Raw genomic sequence first — 15,042 nt, forward strand, 5'->3', positions numbered from 1 at the left:
TCGATATCTCTAAGCAGACACAACTCCTTGGGTAGAGGTGATATCATTTATTAGGCCAACTAAATAGCTGCAAAAAAATACATTTCTTTGCAAGCTTTCAGGCTCACACACCCTTCATCACGATGGCCAAGGCATCAAACGATGGCCAAGGCATCAATCAAAGATGGCAAGAGTCGAGTCGTAGAAATCCTGCCTTCCAATGAATAAGGGCAGAATTTGGGCCCTGCTTTAGTGACGTTCTTAACATGTCCCATTGCTTTAGGGAACCACTTTGCTGAGTAGAGGCAAAGCTAAGGACATGCTGAAAATCATGATGCCTGGCACCAGAGCAAGAGAAGGAGCACAAATATGGTACAACAACATCAGCTCTAGAGTCTTCCCATACAGGGCAAGTCTATGTCTTTTGAGGCTGAAAAATGCATCAAGAACAAGAGGGCAATGGAGATTGGAGCCGGAGGAGCTAAGCGAAACTTTGGAGCTACACTTTTCAGTCAAAGGAACTGCAATGCATGGGCGTTCAATTGTTGTGTTTTGCTTTTTTCATCAGAAGTGGCAAAGAGCCAACCAGAGGGAGAAGCCAGGACCTGAAATGGCTCCTTCCAGACAGTCTGGGGGGGAAAACAGAGAGGAAGAAAAAAAAGAACCAAGACACTGAAAGACAGAGAGGAAGAAAAAAAAGAACCAAGACACTAGAAAATCCCCCTGCCCTCATAAAACTTTGGCTTTTCCTTATTTATTTATTTATTTATTTTTTAAGTGCAATAAGCCAGCAACACTCTGAGCCAGTCTGCATTTGAGTAGCCTCAAGAAAGCCAGAGACCTGCCTATAATTATCCACAATTACTGGGAGGGTTGTAAAAAAGGAAAAATGGAAGAGAAAAAAAAATGCAATTAAAAAGAGAGGGGTGGACCCAAGGTAAGTGCAATAAGGTTTGCCAAGGAAGACAATTACCTGGGTGTGGAGGCAGCACAAGTGAGCGTGGAACAAGGGAACGCAGCCCCTTGCTAAGCAGTGCTCTTTCCCACCGCAGATCCTTTCTGGGATACATCTAACAGCCACGCGGGACCATATGGTTTAGTCAAAGCCAGATCCCCACATCATAAATATCTCTATGCCTTTCTTCATAAAATCCCTTGCAGGGTCATAGCCTCAAAGCAAGGAAGTACATGCTGATGGGAATGACTCTGAAAATGAAGGTGTAGTCGTCAGACATAGAGTTGGTTCTCCAGCTTTGGAGGATTAGGCAAACCTAGTCTTGGTAGGTCAGGCAAACCTAAAGACAGGTCCTTCCAGCAGATCTGTGCTGGGTAACCATACCAGTGTGGCTAACGCTGGTAAGAGAGGAATACACCCCAAATGAATACAGCCCCATGGCATCTCTTCTGATCATCGATATTTGCCTCTTAATTATAGGCCAAGCTGACAGAGTCACCCATTGCTAAGGCTGCCCAACACTGTCCAGATCCTCTTTTCAGTCGCGTGCGACTTTGTTTGACCAACTGGCTGGACTGAAATTTTTCCATGATTTTTTTGGTATCTAGAACAGCTCCAAGCCACTTCTCAGAACAAGAGGAGGGGAAAATTCGTGCCTTTCCACCAACATGAAACAAAGACTCTTTGCTGTGAAGCGGTAGTACGAGCACGCCGTGGATCAGGGTCCAGGGGTGGATAGTGCCATCCAGGTCCAACGCCTGCCTCTGGAGCACATTTGGCCAACTTAATGTCTTCTGAAAAATCAGTTCACATCACGCTCTGCAGCAGCCTGTGAACACTTCCCGCCAGGGCTCTGCCTGCCTCATGTCCCCGTACCTCCCACAGGCTGACCAAACTGAGCAGGTTTCATCCCCAGATGCCGAATCCTGGGTGCACAAGGTCTGAACAAGACTTTCTATGCAATTGTTTCTCCCGGTGCTTGAGGAGCGGGGACATTAGGCGCAGCAGCTGAGAAGGCAAAGGATCCCACTACATCCTTTGGTGGTATCTGGGCACTGAAGAGAAAGGGAGCAAGTCACCCTGAGCACGTAACGGGAGTTGGGGAGGAGGAAGAGAACCGAAACAATGTGAGGAGAGCAGTCAGCCGAATGTAATGGGTAGGGCAGGAGATCCTTCCCTCCAGAGCTTGTCGTTGAACCCATGAGCCCTCCATTCCCCTGCTGTCACTGCTACAGAAAGCCATGGCAGGGAAACTCCCACCAGGATAACAGTTTACTACTGCTACCAGCCCATTGTGGGCTGGTGAAGAAGTTGCGCTGGCTGAGCTACATGCCAGGTGTGCAAGCCTCCAGCACAGATGCAACAGACAGCACCACCGCTCCGCTGTACCAGCCTAGCCTGCAATGGCATCACACGGTCCAAAAGAAATCTCAGGGCCAACTTGCGAGTCCAAAAGCAGGCCCGTATGGACCAGGTGAAAAAAAAAATCGATGCACACATTAAGCCACGCGCTCGTCAATCCCGTCCACTCCCTTCCATTCACCGGAGAAGCCAGAGGCAAAGAAATTCGTGAGAGTTGAAGACTGTTGAGCCTGAGATCCCAGGCATACACAAAGCATATTCTCAACCTGAGATTTCTCCTCCCCATCTGGTTACCTCTCACCCCCGCACTTCAGACGTACTATCTTTAGGAACAGAATGATAAATAAAGCCCCTGGCAGTGTATATTTTAATAAGGCTGGAGAAAGCTACACTCAGTATACAGAGTCTATCTGAGAACATGTCTCATCCACCCGTGACATGGGGGAATTAGGAAATGTTTACTATAAAACTTTCGAGAGCTCTTTAATATACGGGACCACTTTACTCTTCACAAGTTGGCAGGCAGCCAGACTTTATACTCACCCCAGAGGTCAGCTTCAACAGCTTCTCTTGGTAAATGCTAGCCCTCCGACTGCCAAATGTTAACAAGACTCCATTCGCGAGGCTAACATGCTTATGGACTCCACCGCAAATCGAGATTGCTGTCAGTGGGCCTTAACGTCTCTTTGCAAGTCTTTGAAACAAATGGGAAATAAAAAATCCCCAACGCCCAAGGACAGAGGAAGAAAGGAGTTTAGCCAAGCTGACCAAGACCTTAGTTTATAGAACATATTTTAAGGACTGGCAAAGAATCAATCTATGGCTGTGGAAGCATCTGGGGCATTCGCTGTACAAATGTTAGCTTCATTGTATAACAAACTTGACAGAGATTCACTAGCCAAAGCCGCGTGTTATTTGTCCAAACAGGGCTGGTTTAAATGAAGCAAGGTCCAATTACTCTTCCAAAAGGGATTAACAACATATGCATGACCAAGTCCTCTCCTCCCCTGTCAAATTGTTCTGATTATGATTAAGGAACTGCAACAGGCATCTGGCATGTTATAAAACGTGCCTGTTTCTATGCAAATTCAGCCATTCCAGATAATCTGTTGTACCTGAAAGCAAGGGCCAGGCTTTCACTGTTCAATCTAACAGCACTTTCAGCAGAATCTATCAGACATCTCAAGCAAGCTTTTCAATTCTTTTTTGTAACTTTAAGGAAAGATTACAGGCATTTGAATCTTCTTAGGCATGACTTCTTCAAAGCCCTTGAACTGTCAAAACTTATAAGAAAACAAAGATCAAAAGTATGATGCCTCATTCCAGCCCTTCTTTTCTTCTGCAATGGCGTTCTCCCAAAAATGCAACACAAAAAATGCATTATTAAATAAGAAGATTCTGGTTATGGACAGACAAAACATTTACACCGGCTCAATTAATATTACATTTACATATAAAAAAGTAGCAGACCGATGACACAAAGTCCTTAAGCAGGAGTAGCTTTGGCTAATCACAAGGAGGACTCACCCTGAAAGAATCAGGGTAAAAGTCCACCTTGGTTTAAGTTTCATGTGTTCCCTTCCATCCTGGAATAGCCATTTGCTAAATGCAAACAGACTATTGCTCGCTCTCCTGCCACGTAAGGGAACTGTGCCTGCTATCTGGGGGCGACTGCAGGCCTGCTCACTGGGCGTGATATAGAAATTCAGCGTGCAATTTTAAACTAGCGTATGTTAACATCTGGCCAGGGCCTCAGGAAGCCCACTGAAGGGCTTTCCATAGACCTGGATGGATCCCAAAACCGCAAGCTTTATCAACGATTGTCTAATGCACGGGTGGGCAAAGTCTGGCCCATGCATCGGACAGGGCTCCTGGTGGACTCCATTTCCCTGCAGTCTCTACCCATGTCACTGCAACTGGTTTCCATGGAGATCCCCCGGAGCAGCAGGGGGGTGACAGCGCAGGGCCAGGGTTTCCATGGAGACCGGCCCAAGCAGCACTGGCAGGGTGCATAGCTGGGTGGGGAGCTGCTCCGGGGCTGGGGCCGGGATCTCGGGGCGGCGATAGCATGGGCTGCGAGCTGCGATCTGCTGCATGCATGGCCACCTGCTCTCTGCTGGTGCAGAGCTGCGATCTGCTGCCTGCATGCTCTGGCCCCGGGCCTGCAGCAGCTCACCGCCTAGCCACGTGCCCTGCCAGCCCTGCTTGGGCCGGTCTCCATGGAAAGCACCGTCACAGCCCTGCTGGGTCTCCATGGAAACTGGCCCCAGCGACGCAGGCAGGGGCTGCTGGGAACTGGAGTCTGGTTGCCGGCTGTATCCACCATTTTACCCGTGCCTGGTCTAGTGCCTCCCGTTCGGCTCACTAACACAACTTGGGAGCACCGGTCCCCGAGAGCTACGGGTACAAATTAGAGCCCCGGGAAAGCCTGAACCCCAGGGGAGCCGGAGCTGCAGCCTGCCCCGTGCTGCAAGCAGAGGGATGTCTTCACAACCCCCTTAAACAGCACACGCAGCTTGAACAACACACACAGTGCCCTGGGCAGAAAGGGAAGGGGAAGATAGGGCACAAATCCCATGGAGGAGTGAAGAGAAGGTGCGGGAGCAGCTGCGGGGAATCCCTGAAGCAGGGGAGGTCGGAGGGTGGCACGCAGCACGCAGCAAGGGAGAGATGGGAGGGCTGCCCATCTGATTTGCCACTTAGCTTCCTGCAAGGAATGGGGTCACCAGCTTCAAATCAGACATGGGAGGAAGAACAAAAGGAAAGGGAGAGCGGCTGCGTACAGCAGGGTGTTATTAAGTCACTTTCTCCACCACGCAGACGCGTTACTCATCATCAGTAAGCTCAGCCCGAAGCAAAGGGCTTTCCAGACTCCACCGGAGCGGCAGGGTCAATGCACCTGCGGGCTGGAGGCTGACTTTTTGCTGCCGGGCACTGCCACCTGCCAGCGAGTCTGTCAGTGCTGATCTCGCTCTGCCACTTGTAGCAGTCTTGCTAGAGTCCACGTGACTGCAATGCTTCAGTGTCACTTGCTCCAACCCTGAACCGGCTCCTGGATTTCATGCCATACAGGAACGCTGAAATGAAGCCACCCCAAGCCCCCAGGACAGACCCATTCTTTGCCTATATCAGGAAGGCAGCACTATTCTTAGAAGCACTTAGAAATAGGTGTCCAGTTAAATGCATAAAGCATATAAGCAGGGGTGCAGGTTGTCGCCGTGTTGGTCTAAGGACATAGGCAGACTGCCTAAAGCATATAAGAGCAGATGTGAGATAGAGGCATATGCAACATCCCACTGAGGTCAACAGAGCTTAAAGCATACACCAAGTCAAGCACGAAGCCTATGTACTTTCTGAACTAGTGATTTTCTGCAGGTTTCTCCCACTTTGAAAGACAAAAGGGCAACAACAACAGCAGGAGTAACTGAAGGAACAGACCTGATGGCATTTTAAGCCATCTCCATCAACCTGTTCTGGTTTCTCTCCTGCTTCCAAACCCTTTTATGTGAGTACCCACCTTGTCAGCTTCATTCCTGTCCCATGTCTACGAGAGTCTCATACAAAGATCTCAGTAGGATATGGCACCCTGAATTCTGTTCAGCATGTCAACAGCATGCACCTATGCATTAATGATCCCTCTGAATCACACACCACGCTTCTAGGTTATTGCTTTCCAAAGCCAGGAGGAGTTTGCTCAAAGTACAGCATGAATGGAGCAAAAAACCAGTTTAAGCTCCCTTAGCTGGATTAACCAGTGAGAAATACCAGGGAACATTCTTCCCCGTCATTAGTGATCAGCAGCAGGTTGTTTCACCGGAGCTGGGGATCCGGTGATTGCATTGTGTGCTGACACTGCCCTTCGTTCAAACTGCACCTCCTAGCCCTGCAGCACAAAGGAGAGCGCTAAAATGTTCCCTTAACCCACCTGGGGCTCGAACACCTCCGATACGCCTTTGTATCTACTCATCTGAATTTCGGGTACTTAAAACACAAGAGTCCATCCCACGAGCATCGAAACTGCATTTTACCTACTCTAGAGAGCTAGAACAGATGCAGAGAGTAATTGCAAAGTTCCTCAAATAGGAAAAAAAAAGCTGGAAAGTGTTAAAAGACATTGGGTCAAATTTACTTCCAAAGCCAATTCAAATGATTTCAAGTTGAGGGATATGTTTTACCTATATTTTCATGCACACCCCTGGCTGCCTACTTTTGGGGATACAAATGCACCCTTTTGCACATGTTAATCCCACATATTTGTTGCTTTATCTAACTCATAATGTATCTGCAGCGTGCTTTAATGAAGGTGGCTAATGGCCTTACTGCCAAATGTAGAAAACTGCATGCCTTATATCTGGGGTTTAATTATAAGCACTGTAACCAGGCCATGGCCCCATTTGCCAGGTGCATCTTAAGCAACAGTCCCTGTCCTAAATAGTTTGCAAACTAACAGTGATGTGTCAAAGTGACCCGGAGGAGGCATGGTGCTGTGGCACGCGGCACAGCCAGGAGCATCTCTGAACACAAAGAACCAGACTCCAAACCCCATTATCAATCCAACCTTGCTTTCTAGGTGGGATTCTGGGGTAAGGTTTCATCAGGCTGCCATCCCAATGCTGATACAGGTGCTTTGCAGGGCTGTGCTATTGTCTTCAGTCTACAGAAACTCGCCCAGACAACTTTTGACTCCACGCCAAACTGTACAAATCAGCCTTATTAGCAGCAAAGATAAAGCTATAACTGCCATGCTGTCTGGGCTGCACTAGCATTAACGAGCGCGGCTAACAGGCAACTGGCCTGCTCTGATTTTTTAAATTGAAACTTTAATTAAAGATCTAGATACAAAAGACATTTCTTTGCTCCAGGTTCATTTTCATTTCACCGGCTCACAATGACAAGCAACACTGCGCGAGCAAAGGGCTGTCTGCTTTTGCTGCAGCTCCTTAATATCTCACCGCTGCCCTGTGATTTTCTTTCAGAGAGATCCAGTTTCTAGGTAAAACTCCCTTTCCCTGTGCCTCCTACAGAAACTGTACACTAGGGGAAACTCTCTTTTCTTCTCTTGGCAGCTGTGCTGTGCAAAAGCTGGCAACTGGCATCTTCAACACCGATACCAATTAAAGCACACACCTACCAGTCGGGAAAGCACTCTCACAACTTCTCATGAGTCCCAAAGGACCAGAGTAAAAGAAGTGGTTGTGCTTATTCCAGCACTGTGCATTCTCAGCAGTTCATTTCCATCCCATGCAGCTATGCTCCCTGAATAATCATATTTATCTGGGCCAATGTAGGTCATCCCCACTGGCTGGATGACACGTATGTTTATACAGTAAGTGTTTTTTCCTCATCTTTTACAGTGTGTACTGTCTATACATAAACACGCACACACCCACATGCCCACGCACACGCTTACTCTTAATCCAACGTTTCGGCATGGGACTGCTAGCATTTTAGAGCCTCCTGGTGAGGTCTTGATGGTTGTAATGTCCTTCATGTCCTGTGGTTAACTAAATCAGCTCCATTTTGGTGGGGTTTTTGTGTCTAGTTAAACGGTTTCAGTGTTTCCTGAAACTGTTAATACCAACTGCCAAGATGCTTACTTGAGACAACACAACATTGGCCATGAGACTCTCCTGCTATTGAACTCAGCTGGGATTAGGGGAATGAAGTTCATTGAAATGTGGCTGCTGTGACGGCAAAGGTTTGACAAAGGTTAGGACCACCCTGGGCTCGTTTGATGGGCTCCTGCAGGGCTCATTTAAGCAGGTGGGAGATTTGAAGTAAAGAAGCATTTAAATAAACATATTTTTCCTATGTGAATGCTTGAATGGACTATGAACACAGTGGGCATGTCTACACATGCACTTTAATGCGCATTAACTTATTTTAATGTGCATTCAAGTCACAAAAAACCTTGCTCTTCAGCTAATACACATTAAAATAGGCTAATGCACATTTTTCTAGTACCTCACAATTGCGGGACTAGATTTAATGTGCATTACCTAAAACACATTCATGAACATGTGGACACACCCAGTATTAACCTCCTAACTACAGCTGAATCAAAGAGGACGGTATTTATTACTACATGTGTCCAGGAAGCTTTAAGTATGATGTCAATTAGAGTTGGGGCCTAGCCCCAAAATTATGGCCCTGTTTTCAAACAGGTCACAAATGTATTTGGAGCTGGGATTTGGGTTTAGCCCCTTTGAGAAACAGAAGGTCTTAGAAAGATGGATGAGGACACCATCATCTTCATTCCCTCTGTTCATCTTCCTGAAGTTCAGGAGTCCTCAGGTATGAAGTCTTTGTTATAATTTAGACATGTGCATTCAGGAATGGCTCATTTCTGTCTAGGTGATGGGCTCTAACAGTGGGACATGCACCAGAACGAGAAAAAGGATCAAAAGGTGTTTGTGCCTCACCTTGTGCACACAGGACTTTGCATTCAGAAAAAAGAGCTCTACCGTGGTTTTGTCCTTCAGAAACGATATGCTTTCAATGTAAAACCTGAGGGGAAAAAAGAACAAGACAGCGTTACTTTCTTCAGGGGCTTCACTCTCCTCCCAAGGCATCCTGATTTCCTCCCTATCTTATTCCTGGCACTACAGACGGTTTAGAGGAATTATGACTTATTGCATTTAATTTCCTGTCTTTTAGTGGGAGTCAAGCAGAAAGACAGGAGTGCAGGATGACGAAACCCCCTGTTAAACTGATAAGAGCGATCCGCGGCTTTTCAGGTCTCAGGACAACCTCGGCAGATCTCAAAGGGGCAAGTCATCCCCTTGTGCAGACAAGCACCATGGACCGGGGAAAGGTAACAAATGCTATGATACCACTCGACCAAGCCAGTGCGAGATCCACCTCCCAAGAGGGATTAATGCTAGCTAGCATGGAAAGCTGGCAGGTGCACAACTTTGGACCATGCTGCATCCAAAAATTTGTGAACTATAAGGAGAACGAACCATTAGCAGAGGCTGGCTAGGGAGGTGGCACAATCTCTTTCAGCGGGGGGGTTTCTGATAAGAGACAATCATCTGTCAGGTCTGGTCTAGGTATTAAGTTGATCCTGCCTCAGGGCAAGGGCAAAGAGAAGATGGCATGTCCTTCTGGCTCTAATTTCCATTATTCTAGGTCTCTAGATTGCATACGAGCTTGAGTTGCAGCACCTGGACTCGGAGGCATTTGCCAGAGTGCCTGCATCCACGCACAGCCCTAGGCTCCCACTCCTTTCTGAAAATGCCTGGGGTTTCCCTTAACACCGGGGGTTATCTGGAGGGACAGCTATTAGCCCCGGGCAGGGGGGAAGGAAGCGCTCAGGCTACTTCCATATCTTTCCTCGGCTACATTGTACCAGGCTGTAGTTGCATTAGGCTCCTTCCCTGCACAGGAGGCAAAGACGGCCCTCCTTATCTCCGAGAAGTGAATGTAAACAGGCATCTTGTGCAATTCAGATGGAGATTACTCCAGTCAAGTCCTGAGGTTCAGTCTGCATGTTCCCAGCGCGGGGAGTGCCCAAGTTGATTGCCGTCTGTGCTGGAGTCCAGCTGCCAGAACCCGAGGGCAGAGGCCCGCTCGTTTAGCCTGACCTCCCACTAAGCATCAGCCGCGTGGCGAGCCCTGGCCTCGTTCCAGCCTTGCACATGCAGCCTTCCCTCAACATGCAGCACTTCTTTGCTAATGAGCTACCTCTCCCCGGGTGGGGATGCTCGTCATCCCTAGTCTTTAAGGAGCCCCTTCTTGCATGACTAACTCTAGCAGGTGCAAGTGCACGGACTTGCAGTGAGCCCACGCTGTTCAGCTCCAGGGCGCTGCATGACATCGGGACTCAAAAGCAAAGGAGTTGCTTTCCAATTTGCATGGATTCATGCCTGTGATATTTGGGGCTGATTTGCTAGCGGGCGTGCTCGCGTCCCTTGCTCGTTGGAGGGGGGTCAAACAACCTCCCCATCTTCTTACAAAACCCTCCTTACATCACCCTTCTTTTTGAATGTCTTTCTGCGATGGTGTCTCCTCTACCTCACCATTGCGGGAAGGCCCCATTGCCCATCCTATGCCATCGAGTGCCTGCTGCTGGGTGGGAACAGTATCGCTACCCTGTAAGGTCCCCTTCAGCCTATCTCCCCATCAGTCCTCCCCATAGGAAGCTGGTTTTTGATGAGGAAGGAGGATCTTGATTGCTGTTCCAACACCACCTATATTTGCACTTAAAAACTGCCAGAAAAGAACAGCTATTCTATGTGCTAATGAAAGCTGCAGAGACCAGGCAACACAGCAAATCCTGTGCTGTCAGACACCCATCCTAAATCTGTCCCCTCTCTCCTTTGGTCCGTTCGGAGGAAAAATCAACTTCCAGCTCCGCAGCGCGAGCCCCGTCTGGGTCAAAACAGGTGGGGAGCACAGCCCTCAACCCGATCTCAACACTGCTGGTGTCTGCAATAACTTCATTTGGTTCAGAGGAGTTACTCTGGCACCACTGAGAGGAGCACTGAGACCCCAGCAAAGAGTTTGCACTAAGCAACTCAAGACTTCAGCCGCCGAGATGCCAAATGTCCTCGCCATCCACTGAAGCCAGAAGCCTTTCACATCGGACGCCTCTCCATGGACTGCAGCAGACCTCCCGCTGAGGCAGGCCAGCTGGAAAGGGGAATCTGACCCCCTGTCTCCTTGGAGAACCGAGGATAACCGGGCACCACGTAGGAACAGACCCTTGGGTTGCAACTTGCTGGCTCAAAGCTTCCATGCTACTTGCAAAAAACCCCATGGACTTGTCTACCCCTTCAAAAATCCTGAAAGCAGATTACAACATGCACATCACACCACCAGAGCAGCTCACCAGGAGGTGATACACAGGCAGTACCTTTGCAGCAAAGGCAGGCATCACTGAAAAGCCATGCAACCCTGTGCTCTCACCCATCCAGCTGCAATCTCTCGTGGGATTTAGGAGCAGGATGCTGTGGGAAGTCGTTCTCCTCCCCCACTTGTTTTATTTCTTCCCCAGTACGTGGAGTACATCCTTATCACCACAACATGCGCAGGGAACACCAGACCACAGAGATAAGGATGTTCAGGGGCTGACGGGCAAGTTTGGCCAGACAATAAAGGGCGGTCTGGTGTTGTTTCCTAAACTGTCTCCACTCTAAAGAGAGTTATACATTTATAATTTATAAACTAGGCAGGTTATACCTATAAATGATTGCCTCTGGTACAGGAATCCTCCAGGGATTCTTGAATTTACTGCTAACTTAAAAAAACAATTAACCAAAATTTAAGGGAATGAGCTAGCATTTGTGTTTCATTACTCTAATGCAAATGTTCTGAACTTGGCTTCACAAACCCCAGGAGAGTGGTAATTAGGTGTCAGGGCCCTGACTTTCCCATATTGGCCCTGACTTTCCCATATTGCTAACGGGAAAGGGTCGATTACAGTATGGAAACGGGTTGGAAACTGCTTGATGCAGTGTTCACTATTTCTAAGAATGATTGTTCACAGCACCGGGCTGTTATACATGCTATAAATCACACCTGGAAGACTATGAAACAAGGTTGTCTTTTAATGATTGGAGCTGGTGAAAAAGGAAGTGCAAGTCAGGGAGCGTTTGGTAAGAAATACACTTTTTCCCCCATGAAACTTAAATTTTCATCAGAAAATAAATATCACTTCTCCATGGAAAAGAAAAACCAAGGCTTCCATGCTTTCCTGTTTTCTGCCAGAAAAAAAGAAGCTGTTTGGAAATCAAGTGGGATATTTTCTTTATAGTAACTAAACCAACATCTCATGACACCTACAAGTGTTATAGATGCTTCAAAGATGAGCTGAGAACTCAAACTAAACGCCGGGCATGACACAAGTGGGACAAAAGCCCAGAAGCAGGGAGGATGCTAATTCCACTTATAAAGAATTAAGGGAAAAGGATCAGGCTTATTCATGATCTCCTTAATGCCTGCCATCAACCTAGTAACAGAAACTCCTGTTTCTGCATTTTGGAAATGACACTTCCTCCTAGTTTAAAACGCTGCTTTTTTTTTTTTTAAAGAAAGATAATGTCTACATCTGACTCTAAGATGCTTATCTGAACCAAACCGGTGAGGAATTAAACCAGCAGGAAGCAGCATTTCCATTCTGGTCACAGACTGAAAGCCGGTCTGGTCACAGACAAAAAGCGTTATGCCCGGCAGGAGAAGCTCACTCCCACTGCCACACCGTGCCCAGGCCGCTCCACGAAGCAGTGTGCACACAGCGCTTGTTTGCAGCATTTAGCCTGTGTGCATCTGGATTTAATTAAAGAACAGACTATGACAGGGCACACATGCTGGTGAGAGATAAGTGCGTGTGAGCTCACCACTCGAGGCATGCGCCATGGTGCAAAAAAGCCTCAGAGGCGCTCACTTATCTGAACAGAGAAGGCAAAATTTATTTTTTGTAGATTTTAAAGAGCTGGCTGAGGACACAGAGAAGTCTGCAAGAGATAATCATCTCCACATCCTCCTCTTGCTGCTTTCCAAAGGGCTTTTCATTCACTACCTACTCCCTCTTCTTCACATTGATTTGGACTCTCATGCCCCTGAAATGCAAGCTCCACCCGATGTGGCGTGGTTTAAATTAGCATCCACAAGCTACTTCTCTCTCAAGCCAGCTCCTGCTGCATTACTCTTTAATGCATCCAAGAAGGGACACTCCTGAACCTAAGGGGGACCATATCCCCAGCCAAGAAGCACACAGGACAGCAAAAAAACCTGCATGTGATATGGGTGATCTTACGGCACTCGGCTGGAGAGACCTCTGCGGTGAGTCAGGACAACAGAGCTTTGTCAGGACCTTGCTCGGGGGAGACTTCTGTGTCATGACAAAGCCCTGTTAAGGATGACCTTTATATCTCAGAGCAGAATGGGCAAGACAAGGGATGTGGCCAGTTTGCTGCCCAAATACAAGACAGGGTTTTTCCTCATTGCCGTGTGAGAGGGACTCAGACTCAATATACAGAGCGAGCCTTATTTCCTGCCCTAGAGACTGCAATAAATGTATTTAGAGGGTCACTGTCAACAGGGGAAGAAGAAAAGGGGAAACCACAAAAAAAGCTAACAAGACTGAAGTTGTGTATATTCGGGGAAAACAAGATCAGGCTTGTTCGAACAGCTGCTCACCATAAGGTGGACACGGGACCTAGTAGCTCATGCTACAGGAAACACGTTCTCAGAGTGCCTTGCAGACAATTAAATGCACCGCTCACGAGCTTTCCCTCTCGCTTGCTCCGTCGGCCTCTTGGCAGGGGGCAAGAGGAACTGGGGAGCATCTGAACTCCAACGCCTCCGGGCTTGGAGCTTGCATGTAGGATGCTGCCACGGTCTTGGGAGTACCCAAAGCCCGAGGTTGAAAAGGCTGGGAGGTAGGATACTTGCCGGCGGGAACGCCACACAGACTTGAACGATTGAGCTCTGCTCAGTCGACAGTATCCAGAGCGGATTTGGCCCGAGACATAAAATTTCAAAGAAGCCTAATGAAAGCTTGCCTCGTGCTAGCGCAGGAGAGTTGAAAAGGGAAATGCTCACCTGAATTCTACGTACCAGGCTTGCTCTACACTTAACAGCCTTGTCAGCACAGCTCTTCACTTAATAACAGGTGGAAAAAATAAATCAAATCCTAACCAATACAGCTAAGCTCAACAAAGGCAGTGCCAGTAGCCAAAACCAGTCCATTTGCCAGTATTGCCTACTCCGTTCAGGGACTTCTTTTAAGTTAGACCAGCAAAAAAATTCTTCGCTCAAGGATCTGCCTCTTGACACAAGGTAGATAGACCCTAAGTAGGGAACTAAATAGGATTATTAGAACTGAGCACGGTTTAAATAATCAAAGTTATTACTAGTAACTTGGGCAAGAATTTCTTCAAGCACAGGGCTTTTTCAAACTGAGCAAGTTCTGCTTATAATCATTATTCTATATAATACAAAACAGCTTAGATATACAACAGCAACAAAACCCTACAAAAATGTCATCTCAGAGCTAAATCCAATGGGTAACAACAGTTAGCCAGGAGTTTGCTGCTTTCTAAAAAAAAGCCCAACCAATATGGCTGTGGATAAATTAGTATTTAGTCTTTTTAAACACAAAGCTGTGGTCATCACTCTACCAAAGTGACAGTATGGCCATCTGGATAAGAGGTACTCACCGAACTGCGAAGGACAGAGCTGCTGGGCCTGGCTTCTTGGGCAAGTCATGATCCAGAACTCGATGATCTAACTGCAGCCAGATATTCTGACCTCTGTGGGAATAAACAGGAGAGGAACAGGTTGTATTGTAAATCAGGAAGGGCAAATACGGAGACAAGGTTCCTTTCATTGCTTGTATGTATTCAAATTGGCCCTTTGTTTAAAAAAGCTGGTGAAACAAGAGGAGGAAGAGCTATGCAACTAATTCCAACCCCACCAAAGGCAGTGGCCAAAACTTAAGTCTCCAACGGGCACGGTATTTGGTTGAGTGCCTCTTTTTTTATCATAAATTTCAGATTCTGACCCCATTCGGGACTGGGAAAACCCATGGGCACCTTCACTGTGCCGCTGTAACAAAGAGATAATGTCCAAACGAACATGTCTTACAAACCTTGAATGTGGTTAATTAGTTAGACCCCACTGACTTCATTCAGAGGAGATGGCCTTTAACAAAAGAGCAGGTGGGGCTCCTAGGGGTCAAGCACACGGATTAGGTGCAGTGAAGTTGCACAGCTCTCTGCTCTCCCATCTCGGATGGACTA

The 15,042-nt window shown here is 47.5% G+C and overlaps 1 protein-coding gene across 1 annotated transcript in view; it reads right to left on the reverse strand.

The window, feature by feature from the left end:
- Positions 1–14,553, reverse strand: part of FRMD4B (FERM domain containing 4B) — a gene marked incomplete at its 5' end in the record, with an annotated part of 67,762 nt that extends 53,209 nt beyond the window's left edge. Inside the window, 2 exons of the mRNA XM_006027625.3 lie at positions 8,719–8,803; positions 14,461–14,553. Of these exons, the coding sequence (XP_006027687.1) occupies positions 8,719–8,803; positions 14,461–14,553 (178 nt within the window). The remainder of the gene's footprint in view (positions 1–8,718; positions 8,804–14,460) is intronic.
- Positions 14,554–15,042: the final 489 nt, after the last annotated feature.

Source organism: Alligator sinensis, unplaced genomic scaffold, assembly GCF_000455745.1.
Source record: "Alligator sinensis unplaced genomic scaffold, ASM45574v1 scaffold937_1, whole genome shotgun sequence".
In the NCBI taxonomy this organism is placed as follows: domain Eukaryota; kingdom Metazoa; phylum Chordata; order Crocodylia; family Alligatoridae; genus Alligator; species Alligator sinensis.